This window comes from Eretmochelys imbricata, chromosome 2 (assembly GCF_965152235.1).
Source record: "Eretmochelys imbricata isolate rEreImb1 chromosome 2, rEreImb1.hap1, whole genome shotgun sequence".
Lineage (NCBI taxonomy): Eukaryota > Metazoa > Chordata > Testudines > Cheloniidae > Eretmochelys > Eretmochelys imbricata.
Genome location: NC_135573.1, coordinates 189061562 through 189089305, shown reverse-complemented (window position 1 = coordinate 189089305; position 27744 = coordinate 189061562). Strand labels below are relative to the sequence as shown.

Here is a 27744-nt window from a genome sequence, read left to right as displayed (position 1 = left end):
CTCTGGTATTTATCCCTCTGATATATTTAGAGAGAGCAATCATATTTCCCCTCAACCTTCTTTTGGTTAGGCTAAACGAGCCAAGCTCCTTGAGTCTCCTTTCATGAGACAGATTTTCCGTTCCTCGGATCATCTGAGTAGCCGTTCTCTGTACCTGTTCCAGTTTGAATTCATCCTTCTTAAACATGGGAGACCAGAACTGCACACGGTATTCCAGATGAGGTCTCACCACTGTTTTGTATAGAGTGTCTCACCACTCCTTATCTCTACTGGAAATACCTCGCCTGATGCATCCCAAGACCGCATTAGCTTTTTTCACAGCCATATCACATTGGCAGCTCATAGTCATCCTATGATCAACCAATACTCCAAGGTCCTTCTCCTCTGTTACTTCTAATTGATGCGTCCCCAGATTATAACTAAAATTCTTGTTATTAATCCCTAAATGCATGACCTTACACTTCTCACTATTAAATTTCATCCTATTGCTATTACTCCAGTTTACAAGGTCATCCAGATCCTCCTGTAGGATATCCCAGTCCTTCTCTAAACTGGCAATATCTCCCAGCTTTGTATCATCCACAGACTTTATTAGCACACTCCCACTTTTTGTGCCGAGGTCAGTAATAAAAAGATTAAATAAGATTGGTCCCAAAACTGATCCCTGAGAAACTCCACTGGTAACCTCCCTCCAGTCTGACAGTTCACCTTTCAGTATGACCCGCTGTAGTCTCCCTTTTAACCAATTCCTTATCCACCTTTCAATTTTCATATTGATCCCCATCTTTTCCAATTTAACTAATAATTCCCCATGTGGCACAGTATCAAACACCTTACTGAAATTTAGGTAAATTAGATCCACTGCATTTCCTTTGTCTAAAAAATCTGTTACTTTCTCAAAGAAGGAGATCAGGTTGGTTTGACACGATCTACCTTTTGTAAAACCATGTTGTATTTTGTCCCATTTACCATTGACCTCAATGTCCTTAACTACTTTCTCCTTCAAAATTTTTTCCAAGATCTTGCATACTACAGATTTCAAACTAACAGGCCTGTAATTACCTGGATCACTCCCCCCACTCCCCTTTCTTAAAAATAGGAACTATGTTAGCAATTCTCCAGTCATACAGTACAACCCCTGAGTTTACAGATTCATTAAAAATTCTTGCTAATGGGCTTGCAATTTCATGTGCCAATTCCTTTAATATTCTTGGATGAAGATTGTCTGGGCCTCCCGATTTAGTCCCATTAAGCTGTTTGAGTTTCGCTTCTTCTACCTCAGATATGGTAATATCTACCTCCATATCCTCACTCCCATTTGTCATGCTACCATTATCCCTAAGATCCTCATTAGCCTCATTAAAGACTGAGGCAAAGTATTTGTTTAGATATTGGGCCGTGCCTAGATTATCCTTAACCTCCACTCCATCTTCAGTGTTTAGCGGTCCCACTTCTTCTCTCTTTGTTTTCTTCTTATTTATATGGCTATAGAACCTTTTACTATTGGTTTTAATTCCCTTTGCAAGTTCCAACTCTACTTGACTTTTAGCCTGTCTCACTTTATCCCTACATGTTCTGATCTCAATAAGGTAGCTTTCCTTGCTGATCCCTCCCATCTTCCACTCCCTGTATGCTTTCTGCTTTTTCTTAATCACCTCTCTGAGATGCTTACTCATCCAGTTTGGTCTACAACTCCTGCCTATGAATTTTTTCCCCTTTCTTGGGATGCAGGCTTCCGATAGCTTCTGCAGCTTTGACTTAAAGTAATCCCAGGCCTCCTCTGCCTTTAGATCCATAAATTCTTCAGTCCAATCCACTTCCCTAACTAATTTCCCTAATTTTTGAAAGTCACTCCTTTTGAAATCAAAAGCCCTAGTCGCAGATTTATTTTTGTTTATCCTTCCGTTCAGTTTGAACTGAATTAGCTCATGATCACTTGAACCACAGTTGTCCCCTATAACCATTTCTTCTATGAGGTCCTCACTACTCACCAAAACCAAATCTAAAATGGCATCCCCTCTAGTCGGTTCAGCAACTATTTGATGAAGGAATCATCAGCTATCGCATCTAGGAAAATCTGAGCCTATTATTATTACTAGCACTTGTCCTCCAGTCCATATCTGGGAAGTTAAAGTCTTCCATGATCACGCAGTTTCCATTAGTATTTACTTAATTAAAAACATTAAAGAGGGCTCTATCCATATCCAAATTAGATCCCAGAGGTCTATAGCACACCCCAAGTACTATCACAGGAGAGGCTCTAGTAGTTTTCTTCCCAAATGTGATTTTTGCCCAGACAGACTCTGTCTTATCCATTCCATCGCTTATTTCTTTACATTCTACCTCATCATTGATATACAATGCTACTCCACCACCTTTACCTTTATTTCTGTTTTTCCTAAACAGCACATACCCTGCAATAAATGTAGTCCAGTCATAACTACTATTCCACCATAGTTTCTGTTATCCCTATAATATCTGGTTTCACTTCCTGCACCAGTAGCTCTAGTTCCTCCATTTTGTTACCTAGGCTCCTCGCATTGGTGTACAAACATCTTAATTTTTGCTGTTTGGCCTCACTCACATTCTTTGCCCGATTAGGCACGGACATTCTACAACAAGTATGACCTATTAGACTGGTATCCACACTGCCCTTCCTCCTTATGTCCATTCTCCTACACACGGCTGTATCCTTTCTTACTTTGTTTTCTTCCCTCCCAATGCTAAAATCCGGCGTGGAGATAACCTGGACATCTCCCAACCATCTCCCCCAAATTCTTAGTTTAAAGCTCTCTTAATCAGTTGTGCCAGCCTCCATCCTAGAAGTCTATCTCCTTCCCTACTCAGATGGAGTCCATCCCGAGAGAACTGTCCTCTGTCCATGAATGCCTCCCAGTGGCCATACATCCCAAAGCCCTCCTTATAGCACCACTGCCTAAGCCATCTGTTGATAGTCATAATCTTGTCACATCTTTGCTGCCCTTCTCTAGGAACAGGCAGAATCCCACTGAAGATCACCTGAGCCTCGATTTCCTTAAGCGTCTTCCCCAGCCTGGCATAGTCTCCCTTGATACGTTCCAGCAAGAATCTACCGGTATCATTTGTTCCCACATGAAGGACAATCAGTGGATTCTTTCCCGCTCCCTTTAGGATCCTTCTCAACCTCAGGTCCACATCCCGTATCTTAGCACCTGGAAGACAGCTCACCCTTCTATTCTCTGGATCAGCTCTCATTACAGGCCTGTCTATTCTTCTCAGTAAGGAGTCCCCGATCACATAGATCTGCCTTTTCCTGGTGACGGTGCGATTGTCCGGTCTAACCCCTGTTCCCTCTGGCTGCAAGTTCTTTCCATTCCTATTCTCCCTTGTAATCCTCCTCAACCCATCCTGTATCCTCCTGGGGCTCATATTTGGTGTAGTCTCCATTGACTCTTCCCCTTTTCCTATAGGACTAGCTGCTCTTCTCTTCTTCCTTGCCCTTCCACCTTCAGTGACCACCTGCTGAGCCCCTTCTTCATTTTCCAACTTTGCAAACCTGTTCTTGAGCTCTATTTCTCCTTCACTAGCCCGTCTTTTCCTCTGCCTCATTCTCTTAGGCACATCCTTCCACTGTCCATTTTCTTCACCCAGCAGTCTCCCCTCAGAATTCTTCAGTCCTGCTTCCATCTGCAAGTCTGAGCTTTTCCCTTTAGCTGCCTCATATCTTTGCTCCATCACCCACGCAAACTCCCTTCTAAACTCAACCAGACTTTCCACCTGCACCTCCAATCCTAGGATCTTCTCTTCCATCAGCTCTATCAACTCTGACTTTATAGTTTATAGTTATATAGGCACTTAAACTCTGACTTTATAGTTAAATAAACTTGTTTTATAAATCTAAACTAATACAACTAGTGTTGTAGTTAAACTGAACTGTTTGGTTACTCCAGTTAGAGTAGCAAACTGTTGCATATTGACCCCTGGCAGGGGCAACGGACCTATAATATTTGAACTGTCCAGGAGAGGGCTGGACACTGCAGAATACATATTTTGGGGGAAATTCAGGATGGGGAGCGTGTTGAGGTCACCCTGAAAGTATTAACCAAGCCAGAGCATGGCTTGTGTTTGCTAACATGCTGCTAGAGCCAGGACTGCAACTATACCCAGACACTCAGGGGGTGACCTGCATGCTATTTGGCTGTTTGTGAGTAGCCCAAGTTGAGAGCTACAACAACAAAGCAATGTGAGACACCCAAGGTTGCATGGTAGGTGATGACAACCATTCATTGGTCTGGATTGTATCCTGGAAGGTGACAGGTGGACTTTACTTTTGAAGAGAAGGGTAAAAGTTGAGGGTAGAGGAGAAAGTGGACTGAAGGGAACCATGGAAGTGAGGGAAAGAAAAAAGGAAAGGGCTGAGAAGTTGTACATGTTGACAGACTGGAAGAATATGGCGGAGAGGTGGTAAAAGGGGATGAGCATGCAATGTTCGTTGAAGGAGATAAGATAGTTGCTGAGGAGATCTCATATTGAGAAATCAAAGAGGGAGCAATGCTTTGTGAAGATAAGGTCAAAGGTTAGTGAGCAAAGTGATCTAAGATTGAAATTTGTATAAGAAGTGATAGCAAGGAGAAGTGAGACTAAGGGATCAGATAGGAAATCACAGAGCTGGGGGATTGTGAGGAAAGTGAGATCAAGAGCCACGTGTTATAAGAAGATAGAGGAGGGGCAGAAGTTAAGAGGAGAGCAGATGACAATATCATGGACAGCATTTTTTTTCACCTAAGACAATTTTCAGAAACTTTTTGCACTTCACTGAATAAAAACAATCTACTTTTAAATAGTCACAGCTTTGCCTCATTCAGGATTAGTGCCTTTGAAACATTGGAAGAGATATGGTTTGGAATTAACAGAAATGTTAGGAAAAGCACACTGCACTTTTAATATATGTTATACAAACACACACCACGAGATGTGTGCAACTCAGACCCCCATGTTTGTGCTACGGAGCAAGACTAATAGAGCTATAAATCATTCTCCTGATGGAATATGGTGTTGGAAAATAAAAGTTTAAAATGTAAACTTAAAAATATTTATGCAAGAACTCTATAGTCAGTAGAACCAAACGTTTTATAATGTCCAATATTTTGTAAAACACTAGTTCTAAAAAAACTTCAAAGACAAAAAAAATGTTTCAGGAACATGGACTAAAGGCCTAAATTGTTGCTGGAAAAAGATTAAAGGGCTGAAGGGCTATATTTTCTAAAGCTGTGCATGCAAATCCTAGTTTTTTGTGAAATAAATTATAGATGTAATGGATACAAGCATGTTTTTATTGGCATGGCCAGTTTTTCAAGTTTGGCCCAAAATGAAAATAGCAAAAGAACTCTGTCAAACTCTGTAACTTTATACAAATGGCACCTTCTTGCACAACAGATCCATTGCCTGGGTGCTTTTAGATTCATGTGTGCTTGCTTAAGGGACACAAATACATTTTTACTACTTTTCCTTCTGTTAGCCTTGCAAAAACAGCACAACAATGGAAGTGTGAGCTGGATTCTGTTCAGGTTCCCATAGTGGTCACTAAGTCAAAAAACATATTTTTGATTTATCAGATTCCAAGGTTGGCAATTAGAAAAACACTAGCAACTTTTCACTTCTAAGCTGAGCAAATGTGATCAAGAAACTCCTAAAAATGTTTGGACCACAATGCCTTTTTTCTCCGTGTTATAGTTGTTGCGGCATAACGTGTAACATCACCTGACATTCAAAGGCCTTTGAAATACCTCTGCTTAATAATTTTGTTTATTTTCTACAATTTTAACATTACAGTATTGACATGCAGCTATGAACAATACATTTTGTGCAAATATGTCTCAGCACCGAAAATAAGTCTTTAAAGACCAAAGAGAGACATTTAATGGTAAGTTTTCAGCAGTGTGTGAAGATTTAACACCACATTAACTCCATACTCTGTGCTGAAAATGGACCACTTGATAAAAACCCTGACTTCCGTGTCTCAGACAATACAGTACACATTTGGTATTATTTGCATATTCAATTAATTTAGCCTGGTTCTCCACTCTGCGATGCCAGTTTTATACTGGCAAAACTACACTGGCTTCACTGGAGCTATGTCCATGTAAATATCAGTGATGTAAGAGAGAGGAGATCAGTCCCAATTGAACTTTTTTTTGTATATCAGGATAGGATAGAAGCCTCACACCCATAAACCAATTGAAACAAGCTAACAGAAAAGGTCAAGATAAAAGTAATAAAATGGACAGAGGCTCATCTCTGATCCTGATGGGCAGGTTATCATTTGAAACTACAGGAGATGACATTCTCAATTTAAAATGGTATAGTTCGCATACTTAGAACTACACAATACAAATTCAACTGGTGCAAACAGAATCTCATTTGTTCTCTCTCCTGTAGGTGGTGATCTGGCTTGCCATTCACAAGGAGATGAAGGAGAATAGGTCACTGAAAAGGATGTGCTCTCAAATCACCAAACAGCAAAGAGATCAGTCAAACCCATAATTTAACATTATAACTATGAAGGACTGAAGTTACATGTCACGAAAAAGGTACAGCAACAACATCATTACAGAGTCAATCATTAAGAGACTTTCTAAAAATGAACAAGGTTTGAGATCAGCAAGAATGTGTGTCACTGCAAATGATGACAAGCCAAGAACCACCCCCAAAGTCAATGTGAAAATATGATCCTTCTGCCTTTAGTTTAGCACATTAAGACTTACAGAGGAAAAAAATTCTCATATTTCCCAGTTATAAAACTCTACAATTATCTTTGGAAATATCCTTTTGTTAGCTTGTTAACATTTTTAATTAAAGACAAATGTGTATTAAAGGTTTTATCTGTGCTGCCTCAAATGATCCCAACACAGATTTGAAGGTCTTGACCTGTTCTGATACAAAAAGCCAGAAAAGCTTTCAAAAAATGAGTCTGCAAAACTAGAAGATGGGATTCTTCCTGCAGTCTATCAAATTTAGCTCCTCTGCTTGTGAGCACAGTCCTGCAGTATATAAGACATACAATCACCTGTTTGGCGGTGGGGTAGAGCAAAAAAAAATTCCATAACACAAAGCAGTTCAGGTGAATGTGTTTTGACCTATTAGAAGACGAGCATTTTTGCTTCTGAGATAGAATACATGTTAAAACACCACCATATTTACAAAAATGAAATAATCTTTTCATTTGCCTATTGCATGTGTTCCTCAGTGTCTGTGACAGATTTAGAGACAAATAGCCACCAGGTTGTTTGACAAGTTTTTTGAGGGGAGGGATTCCCCCCTCTTCTTTCTTCCTCCCTCTCAGTTTTCCATTCCTCCTTTTGTCCACTGGCTAGTCACAAATATATCTGTTACTTTCACCAAAAAGTATCTTTATCATTGTTTATAGTTAATGTTACTTTGCTAACTCAGGGATGACACTCAATGCTACAAACATACCACTGTTAAGACTGCTGGACATAGAAGGAAAAATGTATTCTTATCCAGTAATTTCCTTTCTTAGGCCCTTTATGCCCACCCAGGGAGAATTATGCTGGAGGAGTTAGTATAATCAGTTAATTGGCAGCTTACCACTACTGTCTGAAGTTCAGTTAAAGGTTCTGTTGCAAACAAATTCTCAATTTAAACAAATAAAAGCATTGCTAATTTAAAGTTGAGTGCGGTGCAGCTTTGGAAGCTATTGACTCTGGTTAGGGTTTCCAAGAGGAGACTTAGGGTTCGTCTACACAGGAATAAAAGACCCGTGGCACCGTCACAGCTGGCTCAGGTCAGCCTACTCAGTCTGGCGGATTTCAAAATTGCTGTGTAGACATTTGAACTTGGGCTGGAGCCCAAGCTCTTGGGATCCGACAAGGGATCCTGAAGCCCAAACATCTACACAGCAATTTTTATCCCCACAGGCTTAGCCAGCTGACCTAGGCCTGCTGGGGGTCTTTTATCCTTGTGGAGACATACCTTTAAGTCCAGCCCAGGTCAAAATTCTGGCCTGCTTCCAGGTGTCGCGGGAAGAAGAGGAAATCCACATTTAAGATTGCTGCATATGCAAGGATCTAAAGAATTCTGATGCAAGATTCAGCTTATAAGTAAAGGACAAACTGATTTTCACGTGCCTTATTTTATAATGTAATAATCTGTAAAGTCTTCTATACACATACCATTTTCTATTACTCAACCACAAACTTAACCAGTTTGCATTTAAAAAAAAAGAAAGAACATTTTTGAAGTTTACCTTTAAGCTATTTCCATGGGTATTATTTTTTAATATCAGCAATATATGGAGCCTGGGAGAGAGAGCTAGGTTTTGTGAATAATACATAACTTGACTAGAGGGAACCCAGTTCTTCATTTATTAGTAAGGACTCTTTTCTAGCACATCCAAATATCAAGACAGTTGCACTGCACTTGCACTTCCTCTTATTAAGGGGAAACAAACAAAAAAAATCTGGATGCATTTCTCCAAAACAGTTTTTAATACATTACCTGTCCATTTGGGCATCATATGGCTTTTCTGATATCCAAGTAGAAACCAGATTGCTGGAAGTAAAATAATTTCCTGGTTTTCACAGATCTTTAGGTGATTGACCAAACTACATTTCCTACCTAGCCATTAAATATTTGTTACTGAGGGACTTGCAACCTATTTTTTCATGTGTTGTTTACATCGTATGCAAAGATCATGCAGAATGCGACTCTGAGCTATTTTACTCCCATACTAAAAGCTGCGGCATGTCAAGAGTTTCCTTTTCTATTCAACCATATATAGCATGATTGTTATCAAACCAAGATTTCTACAGAAGCATTTCATCCACTTTCCAAAATGATTTACAACCTCATAAAATTATATTTACATTACAAACCCAATATCTGTAAATAGCCCAGCTTGAGTAATAAAGGCCAGATCCTCAGCTGAAATCAAAGGAACTGTGTTGACTTAGCTGAAGATGTGACTCTAAATCTTTACATGGATATAAAGACACAAGTAATGACCACGATGGAGAAGAAAATTAGCAGGTACTGTATATACTGTTAAACTTTTAACTGTTCTTCAGGCAGTAAACAAGGTCATTTTAAAATGAACAAACTACAGAAAAATATCAGTCAAAGAATTACTGTCTTTTAAAATTTACTATGAGGAGGAAAGAAATATTATTTTTACATGAAAATTATATGAAAATTCAGCATGAACAGGTTGAAATGGTTCACGAATAAGTTTGCATGGAGAGTGTATTCTAGGATAAAGAGAGTTACAATTTGATAATTTATCTAGTTGTGAATTGGTGGCTTGATGAGAATGTGCATTCATTTGATTGAACCCAAGATGGAAACAGAGGGAGTTCTGTCATAAAGTCTGTATTTTTTGCTGTTGGTGATGTGTTTCTCTGTGAAAATTTTATTGACTGGTTTTTTAAAAAGAAAATTTTTAAAAAGTCAGTTTATACAGTGGCAGGAAGTTGTCTGTACAGTGGGAGGTAGTTGTCTAGTATAATGGTATTTTGGAAGAATCCTATTGCCAGGAGTCCCAAAACTCTGGTTACTTTGACAACAACAAGTAAAGCAAGACTACAATGCTTTTGACTCTTTAAATCTCTTTAAAGTCTTGTAGAGAGTGTTTTTCAAACATGCAGCTTTTGAACTCTTGGTACTCTGACAGATTGAGAAATGTTATGCTCCGCATAGGTTTCCAGGGTATTCTCTCTCATCGTTGCCAAGCTTTGAAGACGGTGCCCTTACCAGCAGCAGGACAGAAGTAACCCCCCTGCAACAGTCTTGAGATCCTCCCACACTGACCGCCTTTTGGGTTTGGACCTACATGGTTACAACAGGGTGAAATTTCAGATGTAAACATCTGAAAACGTGAAATTGACTAATTTAAAAAAACCCTGGCCATGAAATTGACCAATATGGACCCTGAATTTGGTAGGTCCCTACCTATGAAAATGCAACTAACAACTATTGTTTCATGCCCATTAAATTCATTAGAGCAATGCTAGAATGAAGAACACAGGTTCACCAGAATTATTATGAAAAGGATATCATCCTAAAAACGCATTTGAGGCACTCTATATCTAAAATTCTAATATCCAAATATCTTCTAAAATTTTGAGCTTTAAAGTACCATCAACTTTATATAATGACCTATATTTCCAAAATGACTAGTGATTTTGGGTGCCCTGCTTGCACCATCTTAAAGGAGCTCAATTTTCAGAGGGCAGGTGCTCAACATCTTTGAAAATCAGGGCTCTACATGTCTGAAATTGGACACCTAATAATTGAGGCATTTAAAAATCACTAGAAACTTTTGAAACGTTTAGACCATTACTAGTATTCCACTAATTCCATTAATTATTTTGTTTAAAATACAGGTAATATACTAAGAGATCTGAGTTATTGGCTCTCTGAAATGATGTTGCTAAATTTTGATGTTATAATGCTTACCATGAGATCCTTCTGTATTCTATCTGTACAATTTTGCTGACTACAACATGCAAACCAAAACATTAAAAGGTATCTTTCAGGTTGTGAAAGAAACTAATAAAAACAAGAATACAAGAGGTTGACCTCTGGCGGCTAGTCACATAGGAAAGCTCCGTATCTACTTCATAGCTCAGTTCAATAATAAAACCACATCTGGGTTCCACTAGTCTTTGACAGGAGTCTGTAGCAAAGCCAAAGATAATTTTATATTTAGTCAGCTTCTTAAGCACAGCCATGCATATTAAGTATTAAAATTCCATTTTTATTAACTTCTTTTTTACCATGCTCTTCTAGTGTATATTTGTTATGTGTCATGCTCTATTGAAATTTAAGCAAAGTCAATAAATTTCCACTAAAAAAATGGAAACTCCTGTTTTGTCAAAGAGCCATGGATAGCTTGATCAACCCATGATAAAGACACTTTCCCCATCATTTTCAGGAGATGAGTCTCTGGCAATGTCAGCTGATTTTTCCATTAAATAAGTAAGTATCTTCATTTCTAAGCAGCTGTTCAGGCCATTAACATCCTAGTTAAATATTTGCAAAGGACCAGCCATCTGAAATTAAGTAAAAACAAAATACTGAACTCACCAGCTTGCTTTCTTCTATGTAACAACTTCTCTATGAATTTCAATTAACTCTGTTTAGCCTGTTTCAGAAAATGTTTTAAATCACCCCATCAATGCAAAGTTTAAAATAGACTCTATGCCAGTGTCACTGACCCTGCCACAAATATTTAGAGACCTCTGAAGCATCAGCAATTTCCAAGGGGGCACATATTTAAATAAGCTGTCCTAGGAAGGTGAGCGCAAAGCTCACAAACTGACCACACCAGGAAAATTCGATGGGACTCACTTCACTCAGTCTGACAACCCTATCTCACAACAATCATATACCCTTCCCATTTCAGTTTCCAACATCCCAGAAATAGCCAGTTTTATCTATTAGCCAATGTCTTAAAGTTATGTAAAAGATCTAAATAGTAGATGAACAGTCTTTCAGGAGAGGTAAGAACATCTGCAATAACTCTTTAGGATACACTACAGTAGGCCCACAAAGGTTTAATGATTTGAAAAGTTTCCTCATTACATATATAGAAAATCTCTCTCGGACATGAGAAAGCTTACAAATGCATGAAACATTTAGATATGAATCATGTGTTGGGTGAACTTTCCTCTCCTAGACTGTTCTTCCCAAAGCAACTTCTTGGCTATGCAGGGGAACTGTAATCTCACTAAAACAGCAACAGTGATCTCATTGCCACATGCGGCGGCACGATTCTGAGACTTTAGCCATATAACCAAGCATCCTTACCTCTAAGGCTAATGAAAACAGAAGGCAGGTCTTATACTGGCATGCAGAAAACAAATCCTCTCTCTTTTCAGAGCTATAGTCCTGCCGTAAAAACCCAAGGTTAACACCTCTGCCTTTCTATGCAGAATCATACTGAAGTAATAATCAAAGTTTACCACTGAGAATACAAAGGTAGTGAATAACTTCAATCTATTGGTAAATGCAATAACCCTGCTATGTATGGTGCTTCAGAAATAAATAAATTTTCATTCTTATCTCCATAATTGCAGTCTTTTGATTGATTTTCTTTACCTTAAAAGCCTTGGTAACAGCTGCTTCTCAAGCACTTCTGTTTTAAATAGATCTTCCAGCTTCCAATACACTTCCCTCCTACTCTCTCTCCCATGATGATATAGACAACTATGATAATACAAGCTAGTGCTTTACAGTCTCTTAAACAACAGAATAATCCAGCATTTAAAGAGACTATTTTTGAACAGTTTCTTCACTCCCTGCACATGATAAATATGTGCATATTAAGAAAGCACATCTGAAAATATATATCTTATAATGCACAGGAGCCCTGCCTGATTCAATGCACACTTTATGAAGTGTGCATTGGGACATACACAAATCTGTGAACTAGACTGATACATTTTATATATTGTGCAAGGCCATACATACATCATATAGTGTACATTTCCAATGCACACACCTAAGACAAGAGAGAAGAGGCAGGGTTAATAAGCAAAAATGTCTTTCTAACTTTTCCTTTCCATCTCTGATCTATCATATCTTTACATACTTTTAAAAATTAAAAACACATTAATTCCTATAAGGAATTTCATACCACAAACTAGTATCTGAAAAATATTTAAATGGAAAGCCATTTATCCAACAAACAGAAAAGGTTCCTAAGAGCACTTAGGTTTATTATTTGGATTAATTTTAACACATTTACTGAAATATGTAGTACAAGTCCTTATAACAATTTTTTACCATACATGGACTTAGAGCCAATTTATGTATTAGCTATTTTATCCTTCTCTTCCACAGTGCCATATCATAGGAGGAACTTCACTTAGCACTCTTTACGTTATAAACCAAAGACATCATTTAAAAAATTTAGATAGCAGTGTCTTTTCAAAAAGTAACTTTTTGTTTACTTTCTGATAACCACAACCACAGAAAAGGGGGGAAAAAACAGAGGGAGTGCAAATATGGCAAATTTCTGCTTACAGGTAATATTTTAGGGCACACAAACATAGGGTTTATAAAAGAACTATTGATACAATGCCTTAACTATGGCATTGTGAAGTTCTACTGTAGATGGGCAAAAAAGCAAAGGGAAAAATTATTCTAATGCAAAACTGAGATGAATGCTAAAAGAAAAGGAGTGTTTCCTTCATCCCCCACATTATGCAGAAAAGAGTGGTGTCAGTGAGTATCTCAAAAGGGAAAAAGCTTGGCAACTAAGTTTTCCAAATTTGTTTCAAGTATAATTATGGTGTGTAACAGTCTGAAGCAGTGACCATCCAGATTCACGTATTACCCAGTTTCTGTTTTACCTAAAATTACACCGATTCCATTTTGAATAGTTTTCATACATAAACAAAACAAGCATACACTTAAAGAGAAAAAAAGCTTACCCGTTCCCAGCTAAAAGACAGACCTAGTGCATCAAGCTGCTCCCTCATGTGTTTAATATTACTGCAAAAGAAGAAAAATATGAAACAAGAGTATTAAAAATATTCCTAACTATTTTTGATTATGTAATACATTTGTTGTCAGATGCCTGTAAAGCTCTTTGACCCACATAGGCACTACAGAACTGCTAAATATCATTATCCTATATATGCAGTCCAACTGAAGTAGTTGTCTAATAGGCAAATCCTTCTTATGTGGCCACTTTAAAGGCTTCCTGTGCATTTTGGTTCAACCTTCAATGACCACCTATATTACACACTGATTTTTGCCATTACCTTGAGTGTAATTGAAGAGAAGAGGACAACTTTTAGTTTTGGAGAAAATGCTTTCCCATTATTATTCAGTATATGTATTGCAGTAGAACCTCCAGCGTCACAGTGCTACAGACTGTACACATACCTAACAATAAGACAGTCCCTACCCCCAATTGCTTAATCAAAATATAAGACAAGACCTATCAGGAGAATACAAGAAACAGACAGAGGGAGCACCAGGTAACAATGAGACGACAGTGATAAGTGTAATGTGTTGTGACATCTTCTTAACAACTGCCTTACCACTGCTGAGTGATTTGTAGGCATCATGGCAGTCACATTTTAAGGAGAGATTTGAAGGTAGATAACGTAGTGGCATTGTGGATATTTACAGGCAGCTCCTCCCATTTACTAGGGGTAGCATGCGAGAAACTGCAAAGGAATTCCTTTAAAATTTTAACTAATATTGGCATTATTTGCTCTCAAGTCTTTTCACTGAAGAGAATTACCACAATATCCTCCCTTTGATGGTGGTCAGTACACTCCCCCCAGTGCATACAGGCCTGCACACCAGTATCAGAACACAACTGCTCTCCACCAGTCCTGGCAGAGGGAAGTGAAGGAGGATTCCCAAATATGCGCCTCCTACATGGCATAACAATGTGGAACATAATTGGATGTTCATAAATGTTTATATTTCTATGGAAATTAAAGGTAAGAATTAACATTTTGGAAATTTTTAACTTTATATTTTGGTTAGGAAATACTCTGGTTTAGTTAAAGAGAAAGGATCGGACAGTGGCTAGGGTACACCTAGGATTGGGAGACAGTCACACCAGGGCATTTGCTAGTATAAAAGTGTCATTAAAAAATTACACCACAACCGACCTATATACAAAAGTGTAGACCTGGCCTTAGTTTGTTGTGTTTATTAAAAGAGGAAAAGAGACACACACAGTAAACAACTTAACTGAGGTTCATTTTTAATTATCTACATTTAGTAGTTTTATGACGTAGTACAAATAAAAACAATAGGAAATACAAATGTGGTTTTAGTTTCAGTGTATTACTGTAAGCAGTTTCAACAATGAATTGTTAATTTGCTTTAAAACAGTTCTGTTATAACAGTCCTAGAGTGTTTAAATATTAATTAAGTTAATAGCACACATGTTTCAGTATAAAAGAGATTTATGGGATTGACTACTTTGTCAACAGAAACTATTAGCATATGATGCGAGGGAAGTCAAAAAAGCAATAAATCTATTTTTGAATCAATAAAAATGAGACTAGATAGTGCAATGTTAAAGTTTCCTATTTAGTCCTGATATCCCAAGGGGAAAGGGGAAATAAACTAGGAAATGCTAAAGATAAGGCTTCCATAACAATCCTAGGACTCTCACATTGAGCTAATAAATGCAAATATGTGCAGTTATTTTAAATGTATAGATAACTTACAGATAGTATACACAGTGTGGGCAAATTAATGTTATTACAAGAGGCTTAACTGTATTTTTTTCTGAGATTTATGGACTCAGCTACATAAATACAAAAAGCTTCATTAGCAGTTTACTCTTAAAGGAAAAGAGAAACAAAAAACTGCCCAGGCTAGGTTATTAGGGAAGAGGCACATCTAAAAATAAGAGGGCAGCAAAAATAGAAGAGACCCAGATTCAATTCTCTGATCCACTACAAACTTCCTGGGTGATGTTGGGCAAATTACTTAGCCTCTTTGTGCCTCTGTCCTCCATCTGTAAAATGAGGATAATAATAACTTCCCTACCTCGACAGGGGTGTTGTACATTAAAGATTGTGGGTACTCAGATACTACCATGATGGGGGCCATGTAAGTACCTTAGACAGCCTTGCTTTGAATTCAGGCTACAGTAGGTTTAGCGCAGGGGATGGGAAGAAGATGGTGGTGATCACCAATTTACTGCCCAGCTTCCTCAGAGATAACACAATAAGTAATCTACGGTAATAATAGATATGCATTTTCCCAGAGGGGGGACACTGGGCAGATATAGTAAAGCCAAGTGTATGTGCAATGGTTCTATGAGTTCAGCAGTCTACAATTTCCTCTGAACTACCTTTATGTAGTACATAATTGACTGTCTGCCATGCATTACATATAAGGCCTTCGTTTGTTCCATCTCTGGAGAATAAAAAGAACAAAAGCCAATTCCTAGTGTTTTGCTAGATGGTAATTTGTTTTCTTCTATATTCTCCTCCAGACAATGTAGAAAGAAAATGCAAGCAATAAATATAAGGCAAATAGCATAAATTACCAATGCATAGTATTAGTTATTTCTAACAAAATCAATTTGACTTCCTTGCCTCCTCTAATATTTTAGTGGGTAAGGAATTAAACAATTTCAGTATCTGTCCAAGTGAAAAGGTACGGGGCATAGGAGGTTTTCAGAGAAGGGAATAGGTCAAAGTAGAAAATGAATACATGGCCAAGTCCACCATACCCTCTAGGTGGTAAACAAATTAATTGCAGATAGGAGATCTGTAGACATATCATCTACAAAAATTAATGTTGATTTAGTCAGAGAAAGTTCCGCTCAGTATTATTAAAACTAACAGTCAATAAGTAATGGGAGAAGGAGAACCCAATTTTGAGAGGTTCTGAACATTCATAACTCCCACTGAACTTAGTAGGAAATATAGATGCTTGTCACTTCACAAGGTCAGGCCCAAACAAAGGCCCAATCATCTTCCAACCCCAATTTGATAGTGAAAATGTCAGCAAATCCAGCCAGAGAACTCATCTTCCCTCAGTTATGTACTCTACACCAACACTTTTCTCCAGTATAAACAGGTTTGGATTTATTCTTATCTCTCTCTGATTTCAGAGTTTGGGAAATTGACCAAAATGGACGGTGAATTTGGTAGGGTCCTATTTATAATATGCAACTACTATGTCTTCTACAACTTGCGATCTGGAGTAGATCACATCTTGAATTTATAAAATCACAGTGATATACTTTCGCTTTTAAAATTTAACCAACTTACAGTTCATTAGGTACTTATCAAAATCACAGTATAAATAAAGTAAATAAAAAATACCTGTGTGTCCAGTTTGCTGGGTGCAGCCCATGTTCAATTGCAGCATTTTCTGCAGGTAACCCAAATGCATCCCATCCCATCGGATTTATCACCTGTAACAAAAATGAAAAATGTTATCCTTTGTCACTCTCTGGAATGGAGTTAGTAACATCTTCAGGGCTCAAAATAATGAACTGTTTCACACTTCAGCATTTGCTTTCCCTGATTTGAGTCACTCCAAAAAGGGCCACTGGGACTAGTTCAGCTTTAATGGAAATATGAAATATGTTTGCCTGCTGTTGTTTGGTGACATAGGAAGCATGAATGCAGTAGGAGTAGTTAATCTATAGATCACTCACATAGTGCATCACGGTCACTATTTCAATAATGGGTTAACAATGATAATATCAACCCTCTGTAATTTGTCTAATGTTCTAACTATACCAAAACACAAAGCAACTGACATTACGAGTCAGAAGAAGCTGTTGTAATACAAATCTTTATGCTAGAAAAGGGTGAAAAGATGAAGAACAAGTGCGTTTGGACACAAATTCCCATATCTGAGAACCTGTTGCATAGCTCTAGGTAAGATCCAAACTTGCCTGTTAAACCAAAATAAAAAAATTGGATAAAGTGAGAAATGGGGAAGGGAAAAGTTTCAAATAGCCCCAAATAATACAGGCAAAATAAAACACAGAGACCCTAAAAAGTTTTCAGTAAATTTTGTGAAAACAATCTTGGGAATTTTGGCTGAAGATTTTTATACACATTATTTTAGAAAGATGACAATTAAATGACAACTGAAAAAAAAACAAAACCCAAGGTTTACTACAGAAACAAAAATATTGATTTAAAGTGGTGCAACCTGTACATAGCTTTCCTACTGATAACTAACTGATTAGTAAGCCAGCAGCACAGTATATTCAAGCAGCATTTTTCTTTTCCTGAATATATGGTACTAGTGTAAAAATGGTTTAACTTAACACCTCAGTAATGTTGCCGTTAAATGTGTCCAGATAGTACAGTGATAGGTGCTTTGTAAAAGAGACAGAGTTTCTTACCATTTTAAATGTTACCAAATTCAGTAATTATGACCTATTACATATAAAAGATTAGCAGCGGCAGATGATAAGAATAGTATTTAAAAGGTTTACAAGACATAAAATTTGACCTCCCTGTAATAATCATTATGTCAAATAATCATTATGTAAAAATCTCCCTGTGTGATTTTAGAAGTCTGTAAAAAAAAGGAGGAACAGTTAAACAAACAAGCCAGTAGTGTAAATGCCTAGTGAAGTGACTCAGGAACCTAGCAATGATAATATCAGAAGCTGAATATGAAGACAAATGCTAATATCTTTACCCGGAAAAAATAACTAATTTCTGAGGTGCAAGCACTCCTTTTCTTATTATTTTGAGTTATTTTTACGCTTAATTTGACGTAATCCACCAAACACATGAACAAAAAATGATCTCCTGACTTCAACTGTGGTTCTTTCCCATTTGAAACATACAAAACAAACAAAAACAAAAAGCACCTCCCTTAGATATTTATATAGTGCCTGCAGTACCACCTCTCTATATAAGCATCAACATTTAACGGATATTGTCTCCCCAACATTCTGTGTTTTAAACACTGATTAAAAACTAATATTGCACTATTTTATTCCTCTGTTGGTGCACCAGCTCCATCAAAGACATTACAAGCAAAGTGCTCAGTTCTGGAAAAAAAATTTGTTCATTAACTGTGACTCAAGCTAGCACAGGGAGTTCCAGAGCATAGATTTACACAAAAAACAATGCACTAACAAAGCAATAGGTAGTGTATTTTTTGTTGTAGCTTTTCCGGTTACCAAGCAGATTTTTAAACTAGGGCTGTCAATTAATCACAGTTAACTCACACGATTAACTCAAAAAAAATTAACTGTGATTAAAAAATTAATCACGATTAATTGCACTTATAACAATAGAATACCAATTGAAATTTATTAAATATTTGTGGATTTTTTTCTACATTTTCAATATTTATTTCAATTACAAAACAGAATACAAAATGCACAGTGCTTACTTTATATTATTATTTTTATTAATAATATATGTACTGTAAAAATGATAAACAAAAGAAATAGTATTTTTCAATTCATCTCATACAAATTCTGAAGTGCAATTTCTTTATCGTGAAAGTGTAACTTACAAATGCAGATTTTTTTTGGTTACATAACTCCACTCAAAAAACAAAACAGTGTAAAACTTTAGAGCCTAGAAGTCCACTCAGTCCTTATTCTTATTCTGCCAATTGCTAAGACAAACAAGTTTGTTTACATTTACGGGAGATACTGCTGCTCATTTCTTATTTTTAATGTCACCTGAAAGTGAGAACAGGCGTTTGCATGGCACTTTTGTAGCTGGTGTTGCAAGGTATTTACATGCCAGATATGCTAAACATTCATATGCCCCTTCATGCTTTGGCCACCATTCCAGAAGACATGCTTCCATGCTGATGATGCGTGTTAAAAAAATAATCCATCAATTAAATTTGTGACTGTACTCCTTTGGGGAGAATACTATGTCTCCTGCTCTGTTTTACCCGCATTCTGCAAATATTTCATTGTTTTTGCAGTCTCGGATGATGACCCAGCACATGTTGCTCATTTTAAGAATACACACACTGCAGATTTCATAAAACGCAAAGAAGGTACCGATGTGAGATTTCTAAAAATAGCTATAGCACTCGACCCAAGGTTTAAGAATCTGAAAATGCTGTCCAAAATCTGAGAGGGATGAGGTGTGGAGCATGCTTTTAGAAATCTGAAAAGAGCAACACTCTGATGCGGAAACTATGGAACCCAAACCACCAAAAAAAGAAAATTAACCTTCTGCTGGTGGCATTTGACTCAGATGATGAAAATGAACATGCATCAGTCCACACTGCTTTGGATCATTATCAATCAGAACCCATCATCAGCATGGAAGCATGTACTCTGAAATGGCGGTTGAAGCATGAAGGGACATATGAATCTTTAGCGCATCTGGCACGTAAATATCTTGCAATGCCATCTACAACAGTGCCATGCGAACGCCTGTTCTCACTTTTAAGTGACACTGTAAACAAGAAGCAGGCGGCGTTATCTCCTGAAAATTGTAACCAACCTTTTTTGTCTGAGTGATTGGCTCACCAAGAAGTAGGACTGAGTGGACTTGTAGGCTCTAACGTTTTACATTGTTTTATTTTTGAATGCAGTTTTTTTGTACATAATTCTACATTTGTAAGTTCAACTTTCATGATCAAGAGATTGCACTACAGTACTTGTATGAGGTTAACTGAAACATTTTTTTGTTCTGTTTTTCACAGTGCAAATAGTTGTAATCAAAAATAAATATAAAGTGAGCATTGTACACTTTGTATTCTGTGTTGTAATTGAAATTAATATATTTGAAAATGTAGTAAACACCCAAAAACATTTAAAATAAATGGTATTCTATTGTTTAACAGCATGATTAATTTTTTTAAGTTGCTTGACTGCCCTATTTTAAACATATCCAGAAACAAAAATACATTCTCCACTTCCCTGAGATTACAATCATTTGATGTTGAGACACATTTTGGGCCGACACCACATAACAACAGCCCTTTAAGCATGCTGGGGCCATTCAAAAAATCAAAATGGCTGATATAAAATAGATTAAATTAAAATTTTGCTTAACTAAAAATTCTGTTAAATGGTTTTTAATGGGGTTTCTTTTTTAAATGGGACACTGAAGGTAAGCATCCTCTCATCAGTTCTTCCTGACTGTTGTTTAAATGTTGAGGGATTTGGAATGGAAAGAGCTGTTACATTTGGTGAAATAGCATTTTATTCTACAATTCTCTCCCACCTCCCATTATAATCTCCATCTTTCTGTACAACTAGAAATGTGCCTACAGTACACTTCTGAATAATTGCTCTGGGTTCAAGGGCCAATCTATATCTGGCTCTGTAAGGATGTGGAAGGGCAGCTGAGCGGGAACAATAACTCTTTCACTCTTTGCTTATGATCCCCAAGTGCAAGGACCAGGAAAATTTAGCTCCTCTGTTGGCTAGACTCCCCAGAGCGGCTGTGTGATGTTCCTGACCAGTGCAGGAAGAGGGAGCATGTGCAACATTCTATTAAAAGGGGGTCACAGCCATTGTTCTTTCATGTGTTTTTCTCAGCGGCCCCAGAAACAGTTTGGCCGAGCTAGCTAGCATGGAGCCCCCTCCTTATACATCTGCTTAACAACCACAGTATAATAACCCTACATTTCCATTACAATAAATATACCAACATCCCTCACCATGACTGCATCGCTGTCTGTCTCATATATCAACAAGACAATGGAGAACACTCAGATATCCACCCCAAACATCGCTAAACTCATCCATTTCATCCTCACCCATAACAACTTTACATTTCACAACAAACACTTTGTCCAAACCATGAGAACAGCCATGAGCAGTAGGATGGCTCCCAAATATGCTAACCTGTTCATGTGCCTCCTTAAGGGAAGAATTTCTGGAAAAATGTGCCAGGAAACCTATGATATACCTGAGATATATTAATGACATTTTCATCCTCCGGACAGACCATTTAAACTCCCTCATAGATTTGACCACTTCAACATTCACCGCCCATTCATCGAACTTTCTCTAGAGTACCCACACACCAGCATCAACTTCCTGGACAGCATGATCAGCTTCCAACAATGGAAACCTACATACAACTATATACAAGAAACTTACAGATCCCCACATTCATCTCCACAGATCAAGTAACCATCCTAGACATACCAAGAAACCTGTTATCTAAAGCCCAGCACTCAGATCCCACAGAATATGCTCCAAGGAGAAAGTCCAGTATATATAATTCAGCACACTTAAAACTGCCTTCACTGAACAAGGACATTCCACCAGAGAAGTAGATTGCATCATGCAATGAGCCACCTGGAAGAATAGGCTTTAACACAGAAAACAAAACAAAACCACTGACCACACACACCTAGTCCTCACCTACCACCCCACACCGGAACCCATACAGGGTATCACTGAACAATTACAAGCCGTACTTGATGGGAATCACATCCTGAAAGAAATCTTTCCTGAACCCCATTTTTTGGCCTTTAAACAAACTCTCAGCCTTGCCAGCTCATCATCAGAAGTAAGCTCCCAACAGAAGACCAACTTAAAGCAGCAGCAGACCTTGCAACAACAACAGATGCAAAACCACCAGATATATCTCTACTGCTACAATGATCAATACCCCTCACAACAACACACCTTTCAAGATCCATGGGTCCTATACATACCTACCACAACATGTGATAAGCCTCATCAAATGCCTCAATGACAACTATGTGCGTGAAACTAGACAACCATTACATTCTCGAATGAACTCACACAAACATGATAAAAGACAAAAACATGCTATTACCCATGGGCGAACTCTTTTCACAAAGCAGGTTTCAGAGTAGCAGCCGTGTTAGTCTGTATTCGCAAAAAGAAAAGGAGTACTTGTGGCACCTTAGAGACTAACAAATTTATTTGAGCATAAGCTTTCGTGAGCTACAGCTCACTTCATCGGATACATTCAGTGGAAATTCATAAAGCAATCACTCTATATCTGACCTATCAGTCCTCATCCTCAAAGGAAATCTGCACAACACCCTCAAAAGATCAGACACGGAACTTGAATTCACAACTCAGCTAGACTCTAAAAATCATGGACTCAGATATACTGGTGTTATGACTCATTACAACAATCTGTAACCCACTAACCCTTCCTTGTCCTGTGCTTGTCCTAATTGCCCACATCATCTTAAATGGTCTCTTTCAACATGTATTTACTCCTAATACTTAACCATCTGCTCTACCTGGTATTTAGCTATGACATTCCAATTACCTTTTTCGGACTGAAGAACTCTCTGTGTAGTTTGAAAGCTTGTCTTTTTCACCAATAGAAGTTGGTCCAATGATAGATATTACCTCGCTCACCTTGTCTCTCTCATTACAATAACAAATATGCAATCACTCTACTCTGTGTCTTCCTACATAAGTCTATCAACTTTGGGGGGAATTTAATATTTACCTTTCTGAAGATGGTACAGTACTGATATCTCCTCACATAGATTTTTTTAATCAACATCTGGAATGTCTATTAATTAGGAAATCAATTTAAGAATTTCACCAACAAAAGATATTTTACTCTAACAGCTATCTAAGGTGATCCTAAAATTAAAGGACTAAAGAAATATTTACATTTGAGATTTCCTAATGGAACCTTAGTTTAAATAGACATTAAAAATATCCACAAGTCTAACTCCAGAATAGATGTATCTATGTAGTTGCCATAGAGACTAATGTAGTGCACACAATATATTAGAGAAAATAATTTCAAGTTCACTGTCTCTTCTACCTCTATAGTGAGAATGGATTTGAAAGGTTTGTGAAATGCAATTGTCTAAAGAGTAATATGTCTGTTTCTTCTGACCAGATTTAGGAATATGAATCTACAGACAAAATGCAATAGTCCCCACACAGCTCTCAATACTATACTTAAGGTCTACTAAGTTAACATGGACAAAGCACAATAGAAAGATGCCTATTCATCTGAGTATGATTTCTATAGTACTGAAATACAGGGTAGAAATCAGGGAAGAATGCATGAAATACACACATTACTTTATATTAGAAGATACATCAAATTCAAATAATACTGAAAAGAATACAAGGAAAACAAAGAAACAAGGACAGGAAGAAAACAGTTTATAAGACATATGTGTATGCAAATCAGTTCCTTAGGTACAGGCAGTGATTCAGGCACCATCAGAAAACACACTATTTCCCCCAGCATTACAGATGAACGAATGAAATGCAAGAAAGTCAAAATATAAGAAAGTGATTGACTTGACATTGACTTAAGACAAAGGTCACTACTTCTTGTGGTTATACAACCAACAGACCAACTCTGCTCACTTGGACATCCTAACAAGGCTTCTCAGCACAGATGATAGTTGTTCCCTTACCCACAAGGTAAAGACAAAACAAATAACGGACCCCTCTCCTAGCTCACGCTCTTCTCTGTAAGTCTCAGGATGCCTAACACTTATTAATCTGATGGTGAGAGAGTCATCAGAAAGGACATTTAGAGACAGAAATAAGTTAGTTCTGAGGGAGCATCATCAGGAACGGAATAAAGCTCTTAACCAAATAAGTACACCCCTTTGCTTCTTTTGTTCCACATTCCCTCAGCAGAGGTTTTAACCTAACAAACAGCGGGAGAGATCATATAGAGAAGGGCAAGCACAACAAGCTTGTGGCCAAAAACTACTCATATTATTAGGAAGCAACAGCTATTTAGAGACTTGTATTTTGCAATGTGCATTTGATATTTTATATGAGGCCCATGAAGTTACAACAATAAAATGGTTACTTCATACTGTGTTCTTGACTATTACCCCACACAGTCTCTAGCCTCTTCTTTCTAGAAAAGATCCCTGAAAAGGGTGCAGTTGGGCCAACTCCAAGAGAAAGTGATATCTTGAAAGATTTTAGATTCCAAAGAATCAAGCTTAACATTAGGTCATGGCAGAGCAACTGTGCTAGTCTCTTGATGTGGTCCATGTTGTCACGACAATGGACAGAAGTCAGATGCTCAGTGACTTGTCATTGTTAGCCAAGAGGCCCTGTTAACATGACTACAGAACTGGAAGAGGAAGATTTAAGATAGTTCCCTCCATTCCTCTGAGAGAGATCTCAAACCCCTTCTCTCAGAAGGTTTTCAACTGTGCAATCTCTTTATGTTCTGCCTTGTCAGACACCTTATTCCATGTATGTGCGAGACTGCTGGGTGAGATCAAGTAGTGCTACATGACACAAGATTAACAACATTCTGATAATATTCAACTCTATGTCTCTATCAATCTGACTAGAGAAGGCATGAAAAGCAATTGAAAGACCTTTGCTTAATTGCTAAAAGGAAACAAAGAGCTTGTTTGCATTTTTGGAGTCTTTGTTATATAAGGAATAGTGTGTCACAGAACTGTAATATCTCTTTCATGGTGTGCTGCATTCCATTATGAAGACTGAAATTTCTTAAAGTGCTCAGACTCTACAATGAGTGCCAAAAAATACACCCATTTAATAAACTTTATATATTGGTTTTATTTATTTTAAAGCTGGAAGGAGAAGACATCATCAAGCAAAAACAAAGGGTCTTGTTTAAGCGATAAAGAATTTGAAGGACCAGTGGTCTGGTAGGTTACGACAAATCCTATATTCCTCTGTTTACCTCCACATTAGGGAGAGAATGAAATTTTAAAAACAAGTTGCCTTCTGAGCATGTTCCCAAAGTGCCTTTTAAATTTACCAGGTAATAGAAACTGATATGTAACAGCTAAAAGTCAGGCAGGCAAGGAACAACTGGAAACATTAAAATTGTGAATATTTGACTACTATATACAATCTAGCAAGCAGCACTATTTCAATAATTCTCTGTAACAGAGTGCTTCCTATTAACATTCTGCTAATCTACTGCCCAATTAAAAAAAAAAATCAACCCACAGACTTCTATCATCATAACAACTCTGCTTATGTAATGCTCTAATTTATTTCTATTCTTGTTCTCAAAAGAAATAAAAAATGCAAAATTATTCTGTGCCTTATGCTATGTCCACACACAACCAAAACTGCTTAGACAACACAATGAGGTCTCACATCCTTAATCTTTTATGTTCTTATGTTTAATTGCATCTCCAACGATTTCTTGCGAGTCAGCCAGCTAATTAACATCTTAGTTATCTGCCTTTGGAAAACTGGATTCAAATTTGACTCAGTTCACATGAGATATACACGGTGCTATAAACTTAATCTGAAACACATGAACCATCTAACAATTTAACAAAATGGGCAACATTCCCTCAGGAGAAGCTAGTAGAAGTAAAAGCTAATGATGATCAGAACTGAAGTGCACCAGTATAAATTGTCATGGTGACAAATGCAGATATGCTTATTCCATGATTTAAATCGCATTAATAACTATAGCATGGTGCAACAGAATTTTTTTCCTCAAATGGAGGCAGGTTGGATGACTTTGAAAAAAATGTCAGGCATATTTCTAGGGTTTGTAAAGGACTCATCACCCTCAAAATAAAGAAAAAAATATTTTAAAAAATACAGAAAAGAAAATGTCATAGGTTGCCACAAAGCTTTTCTCTTTGAACTTACATAAGAGTATGTGTAAATTCAGGGAGACATGAAGATAAAGCAGTAACTTAAGATTTATTTTGGTTTGAAGTTAGTTTATTTAGGGAGTGCTTTTCTTGTAAGTTAAATCTACAAACTGATTTTCCATAGCATATTTTTAAATTAAGTTTTGTAACAAGATTTGTAATTAACACTACATATCTGAAGATCTGTTTTAACTGTACTTGTACCTGGGAAACATCAGTATTATTACTTAAGCACACGTTTTTGGAAACAGTATAGTTTGTGGTGTTTGCGCTAAGATTTTTGTCTTCAAATTTTGTCTTCAATAATTAAAACATAAACAACTTGTCCTTTAAACAGATATGTTACACTAGAAGTCATTTATTCAACAACCTATTCCAGGTGCATGACAGGGCTTTAGGTTTACATTCAGTCCAGTGAGAGAACTGTGGATAAGTGGAGCCATTCTCGATGGATCGTGGGCCAGATGCTCAGGAGACATAAAATGGACTTCAATAGGGTTATGCCAGTTTACACAAGCTGAGGATTTGTCTCTGCAGGTCTCACAAATGACTCTCCATACATTACAAAAATACTTTTTGATAAGTAATATAGCGAAGCCTTGTTATTACATCATTCATCCATATATTCAAATGTGACTATATATTCATATGACATTATACTTACACTTGGAAAAAACATATGGAAGTTAGTTTTTAGTGTTGCTAGTGTTACTATACTGCAATTGGACAAGACTGTTGCTAGTGAAGCCCTTCTGCCTGCTTGTTCATATTAAGTGCGACACGTCATTTGCACCACCTGGTGCTCTATGATAAAGTGAAATCCCAAAGCAACAGAGAAAGAAAGAGAGCAGCAAATACACATTCCCCCACCAAGCCCCACCCCCAAATTTTTGTTAAGATGAAATTAAGGTTTCAGGCAAATATTACTGGTTTACATTAGCGTTTAAATTAAAAAAAATCAAACTTTGGAAATCTGGAAAGATGAAACACTGAAGTCGCACTTATCCAAAATAGTACCCAAACTGCTTAACTCTGTCCCCATAGAGATACCAGCCTACCACCTACCTGAGCAAATTATACAGATTTATTTACATAAATTGGTTTAGTAACTAATTTAGTTAAATACATGTAATTCCCTTGTGTAGACACTCGTTCTTATTTAAGCATCATATTGAGCTAACTTAAGTCCACTTAAGCTAAATCAATATTAAACCAATTTATCTAAATTAGTAAAATTTTCTCCTGTAGATAATGCCTATATAAGCAAGCAGCATTCCCACCCTGCTCTTAACTCAATATAATGTCCAAACTAAGTGCCTTTTTTTGAGTTTTCCTTTATTGAAAAGTTAAACAACATAAATCTCAGTCTCAGCTTCTCCCCAAACATGGCCAGGTCTAGGATTTCTCACTGTAAACCACACTGGCACTCCGCCAAGTCCCCTATTACCTAAGAAAGAGACTCATCTGATTTATATTCTGGGTTAGAGCAAGTGGGACCTATCTGACTTGTTTGACAGGATCAGACAGAAGAGAATAGTTTTACATCTTTATGCAGAATCCTTAAATGTGACATTGTTTCAAAGATTATCCATTTCTTAAGGAAAGCAACCAAGTATAAATGGCATTACTCTCTAACTTTAAAATTTGCACCAAGAAAAACGTTTCAAAATAAGACACGCTTTGAATATCAAAATTATGAATTTCTAT

General features: G+C 37.2%; 1 protein-coding gene across 3 annotated transcripts in view; it reads right to left on the bottom strand.

Annotated features, from left to right (window-relative positions):
• Window positions 1–27744, bottom strand: part of LARS2 (leucyl-tRNA synthetase 2, mitochondrial) — a 106080-nt gene that overhangs the window by 68455 nt on the left and 9881 nt on the right. For all 3 annotated transcript variants that reach the window (XM_077811134.1, XM_077811133.1, XM_077811135.1), the window contains exons 4-5: window positions 16815–16906; window positions 13434–13494 (exon numbers count right to left, since the gene is read on the bottom strand). In XM_077811134.1, coding sequence (XP_077667260.1) covers window positions 13434–13494; window positions 16815–16906 — 153 coding nt within the window. The remainder of the gene's footprint in view (window positions 1–13433; window positions 13495–16814; window positions 16907–27744) is intronic.